Source organism: Platichthys flesus, chromosome 8 (assembly GCF_949316205.1).
Source record: "Platichthys flesus chromosome 8, fPlaFle2.1, whole genome shotgun sequence".
Taxonomy (NCBI): Eukaryota; Metazoa; Chordata; class Actinopteri; order Pleuronectiformes; family Pleuronectidae; genus Platichthys; species Platichthys flesus.
In genome coordinates, this window is record NC_084952.1 from 26,974,595 (window position 1) to 26,997,996 (window position 23,402).

Sequence of the window (23,402 nt, forward strand, 5' to 3'; positions counted from 1 at the left end):
TGGGGTGTTATTTTATATAAATAGATCTTTTGAAGATCAGTGAAGTTACATCGTTTACATTTTCAGCTTCTTTACTTTTTTCTCCCCGCAGTTGGGCCAACGACTTAAATTTCAGAAGCCAAACATAAATGTTTGCAACACTTTCTGTACCCTTTTTCAAAATGTAAGCTCTTCAGCGTTTCTGTTCACTGAATCCATTCATTTGTATAGTACTGGTATTTATGTAGGACTACTTTTATTAAAGGAACTTCATTAGTCACACAAGAAACTTCAAAAGGACTGTAGTTATAGGCTATTAAAAGTTAATGTAAAGAACTTCACGTGATTGGCAGTCTCTCTCTCTCTCATTCTCTTGCTCCGTTTCTCAAATACACAAACACATACGCTGTAAATAGAAAATATAATTCTAATTATATTAACTTACTCATAATAATAACAATAATAGTCTTCTTTGAGAGCCCTCATCTGTGCTGGGCCCTTGGAATGGTCCTAACTCTATTGTTTAACAGGCTTTCAACTGTGAGTGGTCCGTTGTGTGTGACTCCCAGGTAAACACATACATCACCTTGTTTGCAAAGATGAAATTGGTTGAAAAACTGTTCTTCACTCAACAGCTCTGAAAAGTGCACGATTCCAAAACACCTTGAGGGAATTCTCTCACATTTGGCACAAGTAATCATTTTAGCTTGGATTTCATCTTGGCAGCCTAAGATCAAGGGTCAAGGTCACGGTGGCCTTAAGTAGGTTTTTCTTCAACATCTTTTCCATCCCTTAAATTCAGCTTTAGGGAACGTCTTCAAATTTACTGTGAATGTGACATATTACAACTGCCCGTAGGGAATTTCGTTACATCCGGCTCAATTCACTTGGACTCACTGATGAATTGATTACAGAGTGTCTGCAGTGCGGTAATTGTAGTTGTTACAAAATGTTCTTTAGTGAACAGAAAATATTATCTTAATGCTTTGAATTAGCTGTATTTTTATACTGATTTAGAAGCTGACTGCTAAAGCAATCATCAAACTTCGCTATGATCTTCTGCACGGATCAGCTCCAGAAAGATTCATTTTGCAAATTAAATTCATAACAATCTAATATTGGTTGATCTTCCAGCATTGAGAGTGGTTCCTTTTTTCCTTGTAAAATTTCAAAGTTGTATTCCTTCCTATGATGGAAGGAATCCAAATGGTGATGTTTTAATAAAACCTAGTAATCCCCCTGCTTTTTCATACGCTCCCACTAACACAATTAAAACTAACTAGTTCAGAATTCAGTTCATGCAAATGAAAGTGAACTAGTTCACGGTCATAGTTTATTTTTTAAATGTTGAACTTAGTTCAAAGTGCCAAAAATGAACGTTAATTTATTCAATTCTTTTTATTAGGATGATTTAGATGACAAACTTACGATCATGTGTTTAGTTATTAGTCGATGGTGTTGGATCATAAATCAGTTTCACTCACTTTAACACCAAGTCCTGCATTTCACGTCTCGTGTTATGCTGAGCACAAAATGCAAACGAATAATTTTTCATGATGTTTAAATTCAGTCTCACAAACACTTAGTAAACTTCATGTACTAATCAGGTCCTAATACTTGATGAGGGTTTATCACTTAAAGTGAGAGCAGGTCAGCAGGAGAGTGGAGGAGGACACAGGAAGCTCCAGCACGATACAAACCAATTGCAGCTTCTACTCTGTAGAACGTGTTCCCACACAGTTTAAACACATTTATTTTATCAATTAAAATTATAGAATTTAAGGTCTTGCCTATTAATTGGTTTCATAGCAAGGCATAGCACTATGATTTGTTGTGCCCTTTGTTTGCAGGGTATGAATAAATAAACAGGCAAAATTAGCAATGATAAAAAAAAAAAAAAATGTATGAAGTACAGTTTAAGGCAAGGGTTAGTGATGGATACAGTTTTCTTAAAAAACAAGTTAAGTCTTTCACTCCCACTTCCCACCTTTTTAACTATGACATTAACTGAAATATGAACTAGTTCAGAATTTAAATGGTGAACTATGAACGTGAACTATTCATGTTTACTTGTATTAACTGAACTTTGAACTAGGTCATGAGCTGTTTGAACTTGCACAACACTGGCTGTCTGCTGCGAGAGGGGTATCAGAAGAGAGCGAGAGATGTGAAACAACAAAGAATTTCACACTGATGTCTTAAAACATTCACTTGACATTTAATACCATCTCAAGTGGAAAAAGCCGGGATATATTGAGTATATTCAATATATTGCCCACCCCTAATAGTAACTCAACTTAATTTAATAAATATAAACACAGACAGATGTAGATGGTTATTAGACACCTTCTTAACCAAGTCGTAGTCAAAAGAGATGTGTCTTCAGCCTGCAGCGTAAGATGTGTAGACTTTCTGCATTACTGATGTCAATGTGGAGCTTGTTCCACCATTTTGGAGCCAGGACGGCAAACAGTTATGACTTTGTTGAGAGGCTAGCTGTCCCTTGCAGTGAAGTGAATATGAGCGAAGATGAGTGAATGACAGAGTCGAAAGAGTTGGTGTACAGAGAGAAAAGGAGGGGACCCAGGACGAAACCTTGAGGGATTCCAGTAAATGGGCAAGGTTCTGACGCAGAGCCTCTCCAAGTTAACTGGAAGGTACAGTCTTTGAGGTAGGGAGAGTGCAGAGCCTGATACACCCAAAGAGGAGAAAATAAGGATCCAGTGGTTCAGCTTATTAAATTTAGCAGAAAGGTCTAGAATGAGGACCACAGAGGAGAGATGGGCTGGAGGGCAGTTTCAGTTTAGTGGTAGGGATTAAGAAGGTTGTTCCAATGATGGTAGGTAAAGATAACACGCCCGAGTGCTTTGGAGAGAAAAGGAAGAAGAGAGACAGATCTCTAGTTGTTTAGTTTAGACGTTTTAAGGGGGGATTCACTAATCCACAGAAACTGCTTAATCCCTTTTCAAATCTCACCAAATCATTAGACTTCTACCATTAAGAACTGGGAAGCCATGTCATTTTTCGCTCCTATAGGTACCGTCCGCTGGTACTTTTTTTGGAACACCTATGCAATCAACTACAATCTACTTAGAGATTGTACCTGCAGGAAAAATACTTTTCTGATGGTTATGATGTTCAGTTGTTGCACTGTTCACATGCACAGATGCATCTGAGGAAGGATGATGAAAAATAGAAACAGCTCTCAGTAGAATGCATTCTAATACAATGCCACCTTAGAGAACTTACTCATTTCCCACTAAGTCACCACCTATAATATCTCAGCTGTGGGTTTGAACTTACATTCAAGATACATTGCTGTGTTCAACTTGATGTGTAATTCCTTAGGAAAGCATACATAAATGAGCAGTTTTCACTAGTGATGCACCGATGTATCGGTCGAACATCGGTAGTGGCCGATTTTCGCCTCGTTTAATGATATTGGCATATCGGTAATAAACTTGACTTTCACCGATACCATTGGCCGATGTTCATATTTGTGGTAAAACCGCTGGGCACGTGCCGCAGCTGGGGGAGCAGTCGCCCCGTCACCCTCCTCTCCACGCCGCCGGAGGCTAGGTGTGCGGCACACCAAGTTTTTTTTAGGGGGGGGTGGGAAATCGGCCCCGGCACCTCACAGTGTTGCTGGTGTGGGGGATTTCTTTCTCTTGAACCACGGGGCGGTGTCCATCGTCAGGTGCAGAAGGCGGGGCGTTGGAGGGGACCGGGTGCGGCGGTCGGCGTCGGCGACTCTGGACGGGTGTCGGATCCTTCTTGGGGACCACCTCAGCTACAGCGCCCGCTGGGGGAACCCTCCGTTCGCCCCGGGGCCCTCTCCGGCGCTGCGCCTCGGCTGGTGCCTAGAAGCTGCCTCAGAACTGGCGCTGACCAGGGGAATTCGACTGTTTAATTAAAACAAAGCAAACGAAGGCCCATGGTGGGTGTTGACGATGTGATTTCTGCCCAGTGCTCTGAATGTCAAAGTGAACAAATTCAATGAATGTAAACGGTGGGAGTAACTATTGGCACTCAAAACAGGTCAGTCTGAGGATGGCTGTTTTAGACAGGGTAAAAGGTGCTGTTTTAAATTATCTTTGTGGTATTTTGACCAAAATATGCCACAGATATTTCATTAAGACCCCAAGGAACCATATCAACTTGCGGTAAAATGGGCATAAAATGTCTCTGTTAAATAAAGTTTAGTTAAATTAAAGATTGTTTCATGAATCTGATTCAATATGTGCTCATTAAAAGATAACAGTGATAAAGGGCTGACATTTTTTTTTAAATAATTATTTAATAATTTTTCTGGCATAAAAGGGTGAATGAATAACAAAATAAATCATATCGGTATCTGCCATCGGCCAGATTTTTGTTTTAAATATCGGTATTGGCCAAGATTTTATTTTTCACCATGTAGATGTAAACTAAATGAACTAGGAAGATGCATGGACACACAAGAGATGGACAGATGAAGCATGTTTGATTAAATAGATAGTTGAGCAAAGAGATAATCATACTCACAAAATTGCCTTCTTATTTAGAGATCTGTAACAACTAGTGTTGCAAAGGGGTAAAACTTTCGGAGACTTTCGATGTGAATATTGGGCTCAGGAATTGGGGAATTGGGGAATTTTGAAAAAAAAAAAAAAACGGAAATTAAGCACTAAGCAATAAAAACATAATTCAAAACTCTATTTTAAAGATGTATGGAATGCAGCACATGCTGCCTATTGAATTTTAACCCTACACTGTGCATTCTTCCATCACATGCGCACATCATTCCCAGCAACCCTGCACACTACAGCAGGGCTATTTAGGCCTTCTGTAGTGTGCAGGACTAGTCAGGTAAGTTTCGATGATAATACTGGGAAAAATATATTAGCATGCTGATCAAGGATGGTTCATCTGTTCATCTAGATCAGGGTCGGGCAAACTTGACTCGCGGGCCACAATGGGTTCTAAAATTTGACAGAGGGGCCCGACCAGATGGATGGAGTGTTGTTGTGAACTAATATAGATGAAATGGAAAAATCCTCACATGAAATGATTTGGCCTTTAACAAGTAGCAAAGCATTTATTTGCAAGGCAATTTAACAAAACCCGCCTTGGTAGATGACTCTTGAATCGCAGTTTGTCGGTGAAAAAAATGTTGCGGAGTCTGTTAATTAGCCGCCATCCTCTGAGCCGTAGCCGCCCGTTCTTAAGTTGACTGCTTTCTAGCGTAGTTAGCATGCTTCTTAGCAAAGTGTCGGCTGATGTTGTACTCCTTGAAAACTGCGACAGTTTCTCGGCATATGAGGCATACAGCCTTCGATTGGTCTTCAGTGAAAAAATATTTTGTTGTCCACTCTGTGTTAAACACTCGGCACTCATTGTCCACTTTTTCGTTTCCTTGATCCGCTCATTTTACAGAAGGGCTCACAGGGCCATGCGAAAAACCGAAGGGAGATCATGTGCCCTTTCGAGCCCTATACACCACACTCCTGGTCAAATTTAATTTAGCTGATGCTTTTATCCAAAGCAACTTACAATAATTGCATTCAACACCGAGGGTACAAACCCAGTGTGGAGACATTTCACCCCAGCCAATGTAGAAGGAAAGGCTGTGTACATTTGCAAATTCTGTGGTAAGGCCTATGTTAAGAATGACACAAAGATGCAGAAGTATATAGTCAAGTACCCTAAGTTTCCTCAGGGCTCAAATCAGCATATGACAAAATAAAACGTTTATATTTATGTCTGTATATTAAAGGTAAATACAGTTAGTATAGATTACCCAACAAATTTCCAGTTTATTCCCATTAATTCCTGTATATATTCCCGTATATTCCCATGGAAAGTTTCCAACTTTGAATATTCCCGGAATTTTGCAACCCTAGTAACAACCAATCTAATTACACGCAAAGTTTAACTCATTATTAATGTTTGGTCACTCGTACATTGTTGTAGTATGAGACAAATGTTATTTCAGAACATTATCTTTGTCTCCATCTTCTGATCGCTGTGTTTGTTTGTCTTTCCCCCAGAGAGTTAATTAAGTATGAGTTCTTCCCAGAAGCCACCAGGACAGAAGAAGATGTCAAGAAGTATCCCAGATACCCTTGGGGCAGGGACATCTATACACTGGAGGGTAATAGAGTCATGCCCATACACATACAACACAGTGTTTTAAAGTGCAGATTAATTGGCAGCCACTTGACAAATTCAATGAAAACCAGCACAAAGTGTCTGAAAAAGGTGTCAGAACATCTTCTGAATACTGTACCTATGGTAGGAGTCCTTTTGTCAAACTTTTGTCAGATAGTTGATCCCCCTACTAGGTAGTGGGTCGTCTGATCTGAGGCCGCATGTTTTGGACACTCGGGTAAAGAGAGGGGCGGAACTGTCAACCGACCACCATCTGGTTGTGAGTTGGATCAGGGAGTGGGGGAAATTTCCGGATAGACCTGGTAAGCCCAAACGAGTAGTGCGGGTGAACTGGGAACGCCTGGAGGAGGCCCCCGTCCTAGGTATCTTCAACTCACACCTCCGGCGGAGTTTTTCTGGCATTCCTGTGGAGGTTGGGGGCATTGAGCCGGAGTGGGCGGTGTTCAAAGCCTCCATTGCTGAAGCTGCGGCGGCTAGCTGTGGCCTCAGGGTCTTAGGCTCCTCAAGGGGCGGTAACCCTCGGACACCGTGGTGGACACCGGTGGTCAGGGAAGCCGTCCGATTGAAGAAGGAGGCCTTCCGGGATATGATATCCTGGAGGACTCCTGACTCGGTTGCAGGGTACCGACAGGCCCGAAGGGCTGCAGCTGCTGCCGTGTCGGAGGCTAAGCAGCGGGTGTGGGAGAAGTTCGGAGAGGCCATGGAGAAGGACTTTCGGTCGGCACCAAAGTGTTTCTGGAAGACTATCCGGCACCTCAGGAGGGGGAAACGGGGAACCATCCAAGCTGTGTACAGTAAGGATGGGACTCTGTTGACCTCAACTGAGGAGGTTGTCGGACGTTGGAAGGAACACTTTGAGGAACTCCTGAATCCGAATAACACGCCCTCTATGTTGGAGGCAGAGCTCGAGGTTGATGGTGTTTCATCGTCAATTTCCCTGGTGGAGGTCACTGAGGTGGTCAAACATCTCCGCAGTGGCAAGGCCCCAGGGATTGATGAGATCCGGCCAGAAATGCTAAAGGCTCTGGGTGTTGAGGGGCTGTCATGGTTGACACGCCTATTCAACATCGCGTGGGAGTCGGGTACAGTGCCAAAGGAGTGGCAAACCGGGTTGGTGGTTCCCCTGTTCAAAAAGGGGGACCAGAGAGTGTGTGCCAATTACCGGGGCATCACACTTCTCAGCCTCCCTGGTAAAGTCTACTCCAAGGTGCTGGAAAGGAGGGTTCGGCCGATCGTCGAACCTCAGATTGAAGAGGAACAATGCGGTTTTCGCCCCGGACGTGGAACTACGGACCAGCTCTTCACTCTCGCAAGGATCCTGGAGGGGGCCTGGGAGTATGCCCATCCGGTCTACATGTGTTTTGTGGATCTGGAGAAGGCGTATGACCGGGTCCCCCGGGAGAAACTGTGGGAGGTGCTGCGGGAGTATGGGGTAAGGGGGTCTATCCTCAGGGCCATCCAATCCCTGTACTCCCAAAGCGAGAGCTGTGTTCGCGTCCTCGGCAGCCAGTCAGTTTCGTTCTCAGTGGATGCTGGTCTCCGCCAGGGCTGCGCCTTGTCACCAATCCTGTTTGTGATATACATGGACAGGATATCGAGGCGTAGTCGTGGTGGGGAGGGGTTGCAGTTCGGTGGTCTGAGGATCTCGTAACTGCTTTTTGCAGATGACGTGGTCCTCATTGGATCATCGGCTTGTGACCTTCAGCACTCACTGGATCGGCTGGCGGCCGAGTGTGAAGCGGCTGGGATGAGGATCAGCACCGCTAAATCTGAGGCCATGACTCTTAGCAGGAAACCGATGGATTGCTTACTCCGGGTAGGAAATGAGTCCTTAGCCCAAGTGAAGGAGTTCAAGTACCTTGGGGTCTTGTTCGCGAGTGAGGGTACTATGGAGCGTGAGATTGGCCGGAGAATCGGAGCAGCGGGGGCGGTATTGCGTTCGCTTTACCGCACCGTTGTAACGAAAAGAGAGCTGAGCCGCAAGGCAAAGCTCTCGATCTACCAGTCGGTCTTCGTTCCTATCCTCACCTATGGTCATGAGGGCTGGGTGATGACCGAAAGGACGAGATCGCGGGTACAAGCGGCCGAGATGAGTTTTCTCAGAAGGGTGGCTGGCGTCTCCCTTAGGGATAGGGTGAGAAGCTCAGCCATCCGTGAGGAACTCGGATTAGAGCCGCTGCTCCTTTACTTAGAAAGGAGTCAGCTGAGGTGGTTCGGGCATCTGGTAAGGATGCCCACTGGGCGCCTTCCTTGGGAGGTGTTTCAGGCACGTCCAGTGGGGAGGAGACCTCGGGGAAGACCCAGGACTAGGTGGAGAGATTATATCTCAACACTGGCCTGGGAACGCCTCGGGATCCCCCCGTCAGAGTTGCTCAATGTGGCCCGAGAAAGGGAAGTCTGGGGCCCCCTGCTTGAGCTGCTCCCCCCGCGACCCGACCCCGGATAAGCGGATGAAAATGAGATGATGAGATGAGATAATAATAAAAGTCTTTAGTTATTTTTACATCTTTTTATTTCCAAATAGTTCAAGAGAGACCACTACAAATGAGCAATGTTATGGAAATTGATGGAGTTTTAAATTTGAATGTGTCTAGTTACAAGGATTAATAAATCACATTACATCTTTCTTTCAACCAAAAATGCTTTGCGCTGGTCAGGGGGTACTCGGCAGAATTTTTTCTTCAAAGGGGGTACGTCACTGAAAAAAGGTTGAGAACCACTGCTCTAAAGTGTAAACGTAGTGATTAAGTGATAAAAGTGCAAACAGTACAAGAGACAGTTTGTTGTAGAGTCCTGAGTGTTTTTAGGGGGGTGGGGGGGATTTCAGACTGGAGGATATGGCTGGGGGGAGTGAGGTGAGAGAATTTTGCTTCCTAACAGCTTGGTGTATGAAACTATTTCTGAGTCTGGTGGTGCGGCAACGGAGGCTCCAATACCTTGTTCCAGCGGGTAGGAGGCTGAACAGACCGTGTGCGGCAGCCACTTGACAAATTCAATGAAAACCAGCACAAAGTGTCTGAAAAAGGTGTCAGAACATCTTCTGAATACTGTACCTATGGTAGGAGTCCTTTTGTCAAACTTTTGTCAGATAGTTGATCCCCCTACTAGGTAGTGGGTCGTCTGGGTCCTCTCAGTGAAGCTGTGAATGGTGATGAGAACCACCAGAGTTGTGTCGCCCGCAACCTTCACCATGTGATTGGTTCCTCAGGCCAGGACTCAGCGGTTCACTTATCAATTGATCAATCAATCAAATTGTATTAGTATCGCCCATATCCACAAATCCAAACTTGTCTCATAGGGCTTTAACCCGGTGTGACATCCTCTGCCCTAAACCATCAACAAGAGTAAGGAAAAACTAGTAAAATCCCTTTAACAGGGTACAAATATGTAGAAACCTCCAGGAGAGCCCCATGTGAGGGATCCCTTACACTTACACCTTTTATAATGTGTGTATTTTGGCCAGAGAAGATGGATGCGATCTCCAGGGGGGGGCGCAATGTCACAGACCAAAAAAAAAAAAAAATACGGCCGACGACCTGTCACTGGTTAGTGAAAGCTCCCTCAGTGGTGAAATGCAAGGGGCTAGACCAGTGGTCTGCAACCTGCGGCTCTTCAGCACCTCTGCAGTGGCTCCCTGTGCAGTGCGTGTTGCGCATATTTTTCGCGAACGGTTAACTTAACGAATCAGTTCTTTCATGGGCGGCTGTGGCTGAGGTGTAGAGTGGTCGTCCTCCAACCTGAAGGTCAGCGGTTCTGAACAATCTGCATGCCGAAGTGTCCTTAGGCAAGATGCTGAACCCTGAATGACCCCCATAGAATAACAAAGTGCTGGGATAGATGCACTGTATGAATGTTTGTGTGATGAATGTGAAACTGTAGTGTAAAGCGCTTTGAGTGGTCATCAAGACTAGAAAAAGCGCTATATAAATACAAATCCATTTACCATATGATGAACGTGAGTGAACGTCACGTTCATGTTCATTTTTTAAATAATCATCGTATCAGGCCATCATGAAATACCAGGAGCGGGTGAATGTGTATGTGGGTGTGTATTTGTTTGTACGCGCTCCCAGATAGCCGACAAACACACAGAGCCTGGGCTCCGCCCCCCGCCCTAAGCCCCGCTCACTCACTCAGAGAGACACATTGAGAGTGACTGACAGGCTGCTTCTCAACAGTGGAAACAGTGAAAACAACGAGTTTCTCTGGTCTCAGCTGATCAGAGATCAGCGCCTAAGAAGCTGCAGGTGGTTTGTACCGATCTGCAGTTTCTGTGTCGGCCTCCAGTCTGACCTGCTCTCACGTTTTGTTTTAATATTTCAGCAACTAAAATATGCGTCCCGGCGCTCTTCCCTGCATGTCGCTGATCTATAGTTCCGACCCCCGGCCTCGGTAAACTAATCATGGATAAATCCCAGCAAAGAAAGTCTGGGAGGGAAATAGAGTTTAATTCTGCGTTGACAGATTACATTGCTTTCACTGCCACCAATGCTGTCTTACATGTATGTTTGATATGTGGCGAGGAATTAGCAAACAATAAGAGACGTAATGTTGTAAGATATTTCCAGAGCAAGCACACAGCATCTGCTGAAAAGTACCAAGCTGGAGATGAGTAAAAAAAGCTGAGTTCTGTGTTTAATTTATTCCAAAGTAGAACCACACATGTATTTTGTTCTCCAATTAATAAGAGTTTGGTGATTTTGTAACAGGTAAAAATAGCAGTTAAATGTCAACAGCTTTTTTTTATTGTCATTCTATTATTTAATAAATGCAACAAACTATAGTTTTTATATATATTTTATAACTATATATATATACATATATAACTTTATAACCTGTGTTATCAAATATGTTGTGCGGCTCCAGACAGATTTAATTTGGGGGAAGAGGGGGCGAAGTGGCTCTTTCGATAGTAAAGGTTGCCTACCCCTGGGCTAGACTGACACAAACATATCAAATACTGTTTCGTTCCTGATCCGCCCGTCAAAAGAGGAGTGTTATCATTTGAACGCGATTTGCACGTATGCTTCCGGGTATAAAAGTAACTGCAGGCATGGTCAGCGCTCACACTCACTGAGACGACACTCTGCAGAGTTTCTGCGATTTCTCTTGTTTCCTCTATAATTCAGATATTCATTGCTTAATAAACAGTCTTTTTAAAGACTCACTCCTTCCTTAGTAATACCTTCCTGCACTTGCAGCAGGCCTATTCGTAGCCTAATCTAAGGAGTAATTTGCTCCAGTCTTTTTTAGAAAGCTCATAGCCCCAAGAGCTAGCCTTCTAGCTAATTAACTTCTTCCAACTGCAGCTAGCCCTTTTCACCTTAACACCTTCCTTTAAATCTTCAATCATCCACCGTGTTGCATCAAATAAAACACCAGCACACCACGCCGTCTCACTCCTGAACAGCCAATCCAAAGTGGCACTGTGCAATAACCCTGGTTCTTTATAATAACCACTGTACAAATACTCCGAAGTTATATTATATTGTAATTATATATAATTATATTATTTATTTCACCCTCACTGTACAACTGTAATACTCATACCATTCAATATTTATCCCTGCACTTCATCTCTTTCTTTTTCTTAGACCATCGCATTGTTTGTTTTGTTTTCTGTTATGTGTATTCTATGTAAGAACATTGAGAGCCACTTCACCATGTCAAATTCCTTGTTTGTACAACTTACTTGGCCAATTAAACCTGATTTGGATTCTGAATACTATTCTGTGCAAGTTTCTGATTCGTAAAAGTCAGGCAACCGTTGCGCCACTTGCGAAGAAGCCAAAGCTTTGCAAATATGACGAGAGCTATTTGCAGTTTGGTTTCACCGTCACTGGCACGACTGAGCAACGTCCTCAGTGTGTTTTGTGTGCCGAGGTGCTGGCAAATGACAGCATGAAGCCATGCAAATTAAAAAGGCACCTCGACACCAAACACCCCAACTTGAAAGAGAAGTCTGTGGACTTCTTTAAAAGGTAAACGTGATGGCCTCCAGCAACAACAATCCACCATCTCACACTGCATGGGTGTGTTCGGAGAAGGCTTCGACTTCCTGTGTTTTGATTTTTACCCAGGTTGTTGTTTCTTAATTGTTATGGAACTTTCCTGGAAGCTGATGAGAGGAGAACTCAGGCAGCAGCTGATGTCTGAAGATGTCTTTCCAAGTATCCCCATATATCATCCTCTACTTGCGTCACCCATTCTAACAGCACATCTGTGAATGGCTAGAATTGGTGTCACTCTCATAGTTACATGTAGGCGTTCGCATCCTATTGGGTAGTTAAGCCTTGTGTCCTTGCACCTTGCCACTAGTGAAATACGCAAAAGAGTTGAAGTTGGTGCCTCCCTGTCTGGCACATTTGAGTTAGATATGAAAGACCCTCAACATAGACACAACAATGCACTGTTGGTTGGCCCTTATCTATAACCACGACTCACACAACATCAGGGTGGATCTACAACCTAAAGGTATCAACAACCATTCACACCTTGACTCGGAGGTACCTAACGACCCACCATATGGTCGGGGTGTGGGTCCACAACCTGATTGCTTAACATAACGACTCACAGGACAGACCCACATAGGTTATATGATACACTATATTTTCAACCTCCTCTGTTTTGATTCAGAATCAACTAGCCTTGCCTAGTATTTGTATACATGCCACAGAGCATGATGGGATGTTGAAGGGATGTGAACTGACAAGTTGATATTTTAAAAGACCACCCATCAATTCACAGTCTGGAGACATGAGTCCAAGATTCTTACTCTTCATTAATGTCTCCTGTCATGTTCTTCAGGAATTGTGGATGGGGCTCCCTACAGCATGATAACTGACTTCCCCTGGCTGAGAACACTCAGAGCAGCTGCTCCCAACAGCTATGCCCGCTATGACTTTGAAGATGATGAAAGCAGTGAGTACAGTCAATGCATCTTTGGTCTAGTAGGCTCTCCATTTAGTTGTTCTCTCAATGTACACAATATTTATCATAGAGGCCTTAAAATATTTTTCTATGGTTTTATGTTGTTTGTTAGCCACCATCTATGCCCCACGGCGAAAAGGCCAGCTGTCAGCTGACATCTGCATGGAGACCATCGGGGAAGAGATCTCAGAGCGCCGACAGAGCAAACAAGGAGTATTTCAGAGAGTAGTGGTCGTCTTCCTTCATCACTGTGATACACCAGGAGAACCTGTGGATGATGATTACATCTAGACAATAGACCACTCCTATATAGGACTTAAGTGGGATCCATGCAATGACAGTCCTGCTGCAGGCTATGGCTTGAGCTCCGGACTGACGAAAGATTTGGTTTTGTGAAGACACAATGTGGGATCTGAAGAACACTGCTGTGTCCTTACAAACTGTATCGAACATGATTACTTAGCTTCATGGATGAGGAGTAACTACATTTGTAATGCACTGGGTGTTGCTGGTATCAATCGCTTTTCAGCCATTTCAAAGAAATTGATCATCTAACTGTATTATGTCATTATTTGAATAAAAACTGTGGCTTTCAAAATGAGCAAGTTCTCCAGTATAGTATTGCTCCAAATAAAGGCTTGACTCTTTGTGCTGTTCAGGCATAAGCCCAGCTGTCAGCTCTTATTTGTTTATCATGCTACTACGGAGAAGACTCACAGAGACGGGCTGCCTATCTTGTTTCCACTCATGACTGATCGCCAGACACAAATGTCAAACAAACCATACTTTTTAATTAAGTTTTCCTCAGATTCTTTTCCGTCAACTAAGATGTTGGTGGCTCTGTTTTGTTTTTAGACCAGCAAGAAAAAGAAAAAAGGGATATTCAGTCAAAATGGAGCTGAGAAATTAGAACTGTTGTGGGTGAACTTTTGACTTTTAAATTAGTTTTCTTGCACGTTTGACCCATTGGATAGAGATTAGGGAACTAGATCTTATAGCCAATTCCTGTCCATTGGAAGTTATGAATCAGATCTGCTCCAACATGAAGCTCACATTCTTATTCGGCCATGCAAACATAACATGTCTGACATGTCTTTAGCACATTGACATGCTGAGTTTCCACTGACTCAGGCTAAAAGCAGTGGATCAATTCTTGACGTTGGAGTTGCTATTTCAGCCTGCAAATATAAGAATGAACACATCTGAATCTACCGTTAGCTTATCTGTTCTATATTATCATCGACCCAGACCCTGTTAACAATATTAGTTCTGAATTTTGAAATTGGATTCCAATTTTCTTTTATTTAATTGTTACTATTTTTCTTTTCTGATGTCTGTCAATCATTGAATTAAATCAGACAGTTTGATTTAAGCTATGTACATTATTACAGATTGTGAGGGTCCATTTCCAGCACAGTAAACAGAACATGAACTGAAGCATCAACCTTTTGGAATGTGTTTGAAGGATTAGTAGCCCAAATGGGTTAGATTACTTTTCTTCTGGCATCAGATGAACATCTTTGTTGAAAACAAACAGAAAGTGCAGTGTACAGGTTAAAGACTGTACTTCTTAGTGTATTGACAAATGTACAGATGTCATGGTTGATGATATGCTTCCATGGTGTTCATATGTTTATAAAGGAAGAACAAGATTATTTCAGATAAATAAAATAAAATAACAGTAAATAACTTTTGCCTTTGTTGTCTTATTTCTGTATCAGAATTGAATTACCATGTATGGAGTTATCCTCATATCATTAAAGATTTACAAATGTATATACTTTGAAACCTGAGTTCCCTTCACACAAAAAAAAGAGCGTTCATCCACATCCGAGTATTGATTGTGGGTGCATTCGGAAAGTCATAATAATCTCCTTTCTTGATCACTATTCCTTGACCCCGACTCAATACGTCACAAGGTCAAGGAATGATGTGAGAGAAAAACCATGATGGTAGGAAAGGAGAAGCATGGTGCAGAGAATATCAAATTCCATTTACACTTTTAAGAACAACTTTATAACAATAGATACACACAAATTGTATGGTCTGTGTTGTGGGGTGTTTGATTTAATAAGTTTCCTGTCCAAAACAGAAGAATATGTCTTGAGAAACAATGTTTTCAGTTTATACAGGGGGCACATTTGATTATCAGATACCCAGAGAAAAAACTAAATCGATTTAGATCATGTCTGGTTAGGAAAGCGACCAGATATATGCAAGGCATATGTTTATGATTTACGAGAAATGTTTAACAAGTAACTGGTTGCTTTCATCGTACATGCCCGTTTTCTACCCCCCTCTATATGATTGCATGGGGGTCACAGTATTATCTTTCAATTATCTATTTTCTGAATTTTCTGAAGTGATTGTATATTTTTCAATGTACTGATAAGCCTAAAGCTTATATTGTTCCATAAATCCAATCATGTTTTATATGCCAGCAGGAGGCACTATTGCACAACTTGTTTTCATTCACTGCATTTAACAGCCACAACGCCCACAGCCATCAACATCTCAGCTGTCTGAATAGTTTATTATGAAACTTTTGGAGAAGTTGTTTGTCATTTTAAACCCTACTCTTCTTATTCACCAGGTGCACTGTTTTTCTTTACATTGATTTAATCTCATCTCATAGTACAGTTAGTTGTGTTTTTAAATCATAGGTCCATATATCCTTTATTGGAGAGATTGTCCTTTCAGATGCATCAAACGCATTCAGAGAAAAATCTTTACATTCCTTAAATTAACGTGCTATGTTTCTTACATGTTTTTTCGATTAAAAGAGGAACATTTTTTGATTTACGGTAGTACTTTTCGTAAACAGTCTGACAATAGAATACCACTTTCAAGCAGCTCCTACCATTGATAAACAGTGCATGCCAGCCAATGAGGATCAGTGAATGCTAAATTAGGTGCTTTTCCATAGGTGCCACTGTTGAGCCATTTTGTCACGATCATTTCCAAATATTCCAGAATACGTACATTTTCACCACTTTCTACTTTACTGCAAACTTTTAAAACTTTTAGAGCATGTTGAAAAACGCTCAGAATAATCCTTACAATTTCAATTGGGCCTCCCACCGGAGGTGCTCGGGCCCTAATAAATGCTGAAGTCAGAGTACACCCAATGTTTTATTAGGGCCCAGGCACCTCCGGTGGGAGGCCCTATTGAAATTGTAAGGGTTATTGAGCATTTTTCAATGTGCTCAAAAAGCTTTCTCCTCATCCATTTTGCAAAACCTTGTCATGTCATTTTGCAAAACCATGTCAAACTGTGTCAAATGGGTCTCAAGACATTGATAATGTAGCCAAAAGATTATTGTGACTTTTCATCATGTGGATTATTAATCTTGGCATCAAAGTCAGCTCGCCATTACACACGAAATCGCTGTAACTTCCGTGATCATGGGTCCAGCTCCCTCAAACTACATGTTGTTGTGCAATAGTAGGAGAAGAATTGACGTTGGCTAATTATTAATAATCATGAAATATGATTATTAAAATAACAATTATTTCTTAAAAATAATCAAAAATGATAAAGCTATTAATTAAGAATAGTAACACATTTAATTAGAAATTATACGGTTATCAATTAATAATAGTTAAAATAATTAATGAAAACAATAAAATTATTAATTAAGAATAATACAAATCTGTAATCATTGCTTATTGTCGTGGGGCACCACCCTGGTTACAGGGACCAACGAGTCAATCAATAAAATATCAGTCTCAATGATATAAGTTATATTAATAATCTCAATATTTAGTATTAATGATTATATAATAAACAATGAAGGGTTTTAAGTTCGAGCACAGGCATAATCCAGCTGCAATCACATACATATGCACAAATAATCACAGACTACAGATACTTTAATTACAAAAGCATTTATTAAAAAGGGGAAATAAAGTTATGTTATTCAATGATTCATCATTTTAACAAGCTCCGATATTTCAAAGATAAACACAGCAGCAGCACTTATCACAATTCAGAAAATACATGTAAAACCGGCGGTCTACCTATGTACGTCTGTCTCGGTGTGTGTGTGTGTCTGTGTCAAAGGGTCTCTCTGTGTATGTGTGTCTATGTGTGTGCATGTGAAATACAGTTAGTGTTATTTAATGATTCATCATTTTAACAAACTCCCATATTTCAAAGATAACAGCAGCAGCTTATCACAATTTAGAAAACACATGTATTCATCTATGTGTATCTGTGTGTGTGTATCTGTCCGTGTCTATCAATGTGTCTCTGTGTCTGTGTGGGTGTGTGTGTGAGTGTGTGTGAGAGAGAGAGAGAGAGAGAGAGAGAGAAAAAGAAGGGGGCGTGGCGATGACGAAGTCACGTCACATCTAAGATGGCGGTCGATCATGATTCGTGGAATCAAGGCCTAAAAACTCTCAAAATGGCGAATTGATTACAAAACAAGATGGCGGAGCCGTTATGAATTTAGAGCCAGAATGGGAGGAGAGTGAGAGAGGAGGCGTGGCAATAATAGACTCAAAATGGTGGTTTAACTTGCGTTATTCAAAATGGAGTCTATGTTAATGACACCATGTGGCCGGAGCTCACACTGGTGGTCGTCACATGAATTACACAAAGGGATTTTCAGACAAAGAGAATTCTTTGTCTCTGCTTTGGCGTTCGGCCGCATGGCTTCCAGATGTGTCCAGCCTCTCTGAATATAGATTTAACTATGTTACATGAACTGTATTCTAAATACAGATCGGATGTGTGTATAGGTCGGTTTAGAAGGAGAGAGAGAGAGAGAGAGAATATACAAGGAGAGAGCAAAGCTCTTAAAAGCACCGTCAGAGACAAGTTACATTTACTTTACCACTCAGCACCCAAGTGGCGTTGTGTGCTGAGGTTTGACCGGTAAAGTCTCTTTAAAGTTGTTCAAATGGTCACAATGAGCTGGAGACGCTGCTCACGGCGCTTAAAAACTATGGCACATGGCCGTAACCGGAAACAAATACATTCAAGTATTAAAACAATACGCTACGTATTAGATTAACATCTGCCCAGACAATAAAGCCTCTTACTGTGACCTTCACTGTGTTGCATGCGCGTGTCGCGCGGATATTTCCGAAGTCCAGTGAATAATCGTGGCCGCTCAAGCTCTGTTGCGCTGGTTCCTCTGTCGCAGCGGCGTCGGCTGGGCCGAATAGGAACGGATTCTGCTTGCTCCTCAACGGGATGAACGTCGTGCTTCTTCTTCAGGGGACGGCTGTGGAAGCCGTTTGTAGATCGTTGGGAAAAGAAAGTAAAGTCCGTGGGGAAAGTGAAACAGTCTGAGATTGTTCCGCGTGCAATTTCCTGTTTGGTCTTTTCAAGTTAAAACAAAAATAGTCTCTATCAAAGTAAGATCAAACTTAAGATAAAGAAAATGAAAGAAATGAACGAAAATAACTCTGGTTGCCCCCTTTAGCAACTAAAACAGCTGGAAGGCCCCGAAGGGGCCTCGTGATGTCTTCAGAGCAGGGTAAAAATGGCTGATAAACTAGAAGTTAAGGTTACCCCCTTTAGCAACTAAAACAGCTGGGAGGCCCCGAAGGGGCCTTGTGATGTCTTCAGAGCAGGGTAAAAATGGCAGCGATTATTGATGTCTCAGTGGTTTTATTCTACCTGAGAGGTTCTGCCTCCTTGAGGTGCTGGTCATAGGATGATGCTGGCTTTAAGCCAATTGATTGTCAGAGTTGGACCTCAGTGGGCGGGGCTTGGAACTCAGCGGGGGTCCTGAAGGCTCTTCAGGACATTTTCCAACCACCAGGGGGAGATTCTCAGGCCTGCTGGAGAATGTTTTCCCTCCAAAAGTTTTACAATCCTTTGTCCTCACCGTCGGCTCCAGGCTGTTTGAGGAAGGTGTGAATTAAGACTGAAAACTGGCCAAACTGGTTTCAGCTTGGCCTAGCAGGGCCCAAGTATTTACAACCCACTGGGGAGTCTACCCCAACAATGTGTGTAGTAAAAGCCCCCCCTTGAAGATATTCAGATGGTTTTAAGGAATGGGCGTGGCAAAATAACTGACTAGCACCCTCATAAAGGGCAGCCCCGGCACTATGATTGGTCTACATCTACAAAAATCGATACGGATATGAGGCTTTTCATGACAAAGAAATAAGTCTCTTGGACAGATATGGTTAACCAAACAGGAAGCCGGCCATTTTGCCCATATTCCACATTTTTACTTTGATGCACTTGTCGTTAAGCTTTCATTGGATCAAATTAATATTTAGATCAGTGTCATCAAAACAAGATGGAGATCTAAAGTTATCAAAATTTTAACTTTACTTCATACCATGTGACCGTGGCGTGGCGTCAAAGTCTGATTATACGCCATCAAAACCCGAGCTTCTGTATCTTGGACATATTTGGTCCAATCGAGTCCAAACTACACATGTAAGACAAGAGTCCCGACCTGATGACATCAACAAAGACACCATGACTTAAAATCATAGCGACACCTGCTGGCTACAGGAAGTGAAGCGTTTATCCTTGGCGCAGTGCACAAACGCATGCAACGCGGAGACGAGTGCTTGGTCATCGAACGCTCTTTCTTCACAGACTGCAACAGATTTGAAATTGCCTTTGCTCTGGCCCGTTAGTGCTATAACGTATCCCTAGTTTAATAAAATCTCGTAATAACAATAGAGGTTAAGGTATTATAAAATTAGTTTGGCCTGGTCACAATCTGGGTTTCTCATGTAGCACTCTGGAAAAATAATTGGCCTCCGATGATTTCAAATATAAAATCAGTATATGAGCTATCAGGTCATGCCCTATATACCCTACCGTTAAGTTGTTTTAAATGGCAAGCGTCTATAAGCATGATGCGAAATTTTGCAATAGCAGACAAAGACGTGGAAGATGTTCCAGTGAACATGGATACCACAACTCTGACAAGAGATTTTATAAACTTTTCTGCATAGTTAGGAAGACATAGAAGATGAATATATTGTAAAATCAGCAGAATAATATCTACAGTGGATATAAAAAGTCTACACACCCCTGTTAAAATGCAAGTTTTTTGTTATGTAAACAAATGAGACAAAGATAAATCCTGTCTGAACTTTTTCCACCTTTAATGTGAGCTTTAACGTGAACAAATCAATTGAACATAGAAACTGAAATCTTTTAGGGGGAAAAATAAAAATAAAAAACTAAAATAATGTGGTCGCATAAGTGTGCACAATCTCTTACAACTGGGGATGTGGCTGTCTAATTCACCAATCACATTCAATCTCATGTTAAATAGTAGTCAGTATGCACCTGCCATCATTTAGAGTGTCTCTGATTAATCCCAAATACAGTTTAGCGGTTTTAGTAGGATTTTCCTGACATTCTCTTAGTTGCAACTTACAGCAAGAGCCATGGTCCGCAGAGAGCTTCCTAAGCATCAGAGGGATCTCATTGTTGAAAGGTATCGGTCAGGAGAAGGGTACAAAATAATTCCCAAAGCAATTGTTATACCATGGAACACAGTGAAGACAGCCATCATCAAGTGGAGAAAATATGGCACAACAGTGACATTACCAAGAACTGGACATCCCTCCAAAATTGATGAAAAAACTGGTCAGAGAGGCTTCCAAGAGGCCTACAGCAACATTAAATGAGCTGCAGGAATCTCTGGCAAGGACTGGCTGTTTACTACATGTGACAACAATCTCCCTTATTCTTCGTATGTTTGGGCTATGGAGTAGGGTGGCATACAGAAGCCGTATCTTACCAAGAAAAACATCCAAGCCCGGCAAAAGTAATATTTTTTTTAAATATCATCGTATAAGGCCGTCATGAAGTACCTTGGGTCGGATTTATAACCGTCGTACGCACAAAACGGGTCCTGAAATGTGCGTACGCCACCTTTCACGCCAAAGTTGGGATTTATAAAAACAGACTTGACGGGAAAATGTGCGTATTTCTAAGCAAACTCTGACCCATGTGTACGGACGGTTTGGAGACGGGAAGGTGGCGATGCAGACATCAGGTGGTGCACTGAAGCCAGATTATTGATCCAATTAATCATTTACATTAAAACCAACATCTTAGTTTTGCTCGCGCGACATATCTGCTCCACCCGAGTCTCTTATTTAAAAATATATAATACAACTTACAGCAAATTACGTTCAGATTCTATTTAACAGTGAAGTTACAGAGCCGAGTCATTAATCGTTTTTAATAATATCTTCTTATCTATATTATCTTAATATCTTAATAACACTGTGCGTGTATCATCATATCGCTGCAGAGAACGTGACCCTGCCACAGAGCGCACGGAGCGCAAGTTTCTGATTCGTATAAGTCAGGCAACCGATGCGGCAGTTGCAAAGAAGCCAAAGCTTTGCAAATATGACAAGAGCTATTTGCAGTTTGGTTTCACCGTCACTGGCACGACTGAGCAACGTCCTCAGTGTGTTTTGTGTGGCTAGGTGCTGGCAAATGACAGAACCTCATGAGTGCGGTGCACTTCGTACTGCGGCGCATATCGTCCTGCTGCGCACATCATCCTAGGGCGCACATCGTCATGTGCGGCGCACATCATTGTGCGGCTCACATTGTTGTGCGGCTCACATTGTTGTGCGGCAGACATCATCCTGCGGCGCACATCATCCTGCAGAGCACATCATCCATGGAAGCACATCATCGTGCGGTGCACATCATCCTGCGGCTCACATCATCCTGCGGGGCACATCATCCTGCGGCGCACATCATCCTTTGGCACACATCATTGTGCGGCTCACATTGTTGTGCGGCAGACATCATCCTGCGGTGAACATCATCACCGCACATCATCGTGCAGTGCACATCATCTTGCGGCACACATCCCCACCGCACATCATTGTGCGGCGCACGTCACATCATCCTGGGGCGCACATTGGCGCACATCATCTTGCGGAGCACATCATCCTGGGGCGCACATCATTGTGCGGCTCATATTGTTGTGCGGCAGACATCATCCTGCGGCGAACATCATCACCGCACATCATCGTGCAGTGCACATCATCTTGCGGCACACATCATCTTGCGGCACATCATTGTGCGGCGCACGTCACATCATCCTGGGGCGCACATTGGCACACATCATCTTGCGGAGCACATCAACCTGGGGCGCACATCGCGCACATCATCCTGCGGCGCACATCATCCTTGGGCGCACATCATCGTGAGGCGCACATCATTGCCGCACATCATCCTGCGGCGCACATCATCATTGGGTGCACATCATCGTGCATCCTGAGACGCACATCGTCCTGTGGCGCACATCGTCCTGCGACACACATCATCCTTAGGCACACATCATCGTGCAGCCACATCGTCCTGCAGGGAACATCGTCCTGAGGTGCACATCATCCTGCGACGCACATCATCGTGAGGCACACATCATCCTGCGGTGCACATCATCGTACGGCCCACATCATCATCCAGGGCACATCATCCTGCCGGTTCACATAACAATTTCCTGGGACGCACATCGGCGCACATCATCCTGCTGCGCATATCATCGTGCGCATCATCCTGAGGCGCACATCGGCTCACATAGTCCTGGGGCGCACATCGGCGCACATCTTCCTGCTGCGCACATCGTCCTGCGGTGCTCATCGCCCTGCGGCGCACATCCTCTTGCGGCGCACATCATCGTGTGGCATCGTTTTTTTTCCTCGACAAACCTCAGACAAGACTAGTAACAAGAGGAGATCGCATTCGCAGTGGCCGCCCCAAACCTGTGGAACAACATACCACTTCACATTAGATCTGCCCCGTCTTTAACACAACTTAAATCAACTATTAAAAACACACTTGTTCTCACAGGCTTTCAGTTGAGTACGTTTCATCGCAGCTGATTTTATCTTTCTTATCATAAATAAAATTGATATTGACATTGACATTTACTTAAATGGACAAGCTCTTCCACTAATTTTATATTGGAGAGATATGGACCTGTAAAAGCAGTTCCGAACAGGCTATTTTTTGTTGTGGAAATATTCCTTGCAGCGCATACTTTGTTTTTGTCAGATTTGTTTGTATTTAAGAGAAGATTATTAAATAAATATAAATGACACAGATTTTTTAATTTAAATGTTTGATAAATTATATCATATTAATCGAATAATAAAAAGGAATCTTTCGATTAATCAAAAAATGTTTCATTAGATTAATAAAAAACAGTAGATAAAACAAATGTCGATAGGCGCAGCCCTAGTAAACAGTCTTGTGCTCCTCCAACAGCTCAACTAATTGGCTGTGATTTAATGCTCGTCCTGAATAAATGTCTAACTTTTGACAAATACTACAGTGCAAAAATTATAGCTTATATTCTAGGTTAATCTCAGACACTCTATCT

At 42.6% G+C, this 23,402-nt stretch overlaps 1 protein-coding gene across 4 annotated transcripts in view; it reads left to right on the top strand.

The window, feature by feature from the left end:
* Window positions 1-14,748, top strand: part of fbxo38 (F-box protein 38) — a 63,481-nt gene extending 48,733 nt beyond the window's left edge. For 3 of the 4 annotated variants that reach the window (XM_062393386.1, XM_062393385.1, XM_062393387.1), the window contains 3 exons: window positions 6,009-6,112; window positions 12,937-13,050; window positions 13,172-14,748. In XM_062393386.1, the coding sequence (XP_062249370.1) occupies window positions 6,009-6,112; window positions 12,937-13,050; window positions 13,172-13,350 (397 nt within the window). In that variant the 3' untranslated portion in view covers window positions 13,351-14,748. The remainder of the gene's footprint in view (window positions 1-6,008; window positions 6,113-12,936; window positions 13,051-13,171) is intronic. The other variant, XR_009921691.1, reaches the window with a different exon arrangement.
* Window positions 14,749-23,402: the final 8,654 nt, after the last annotated feature.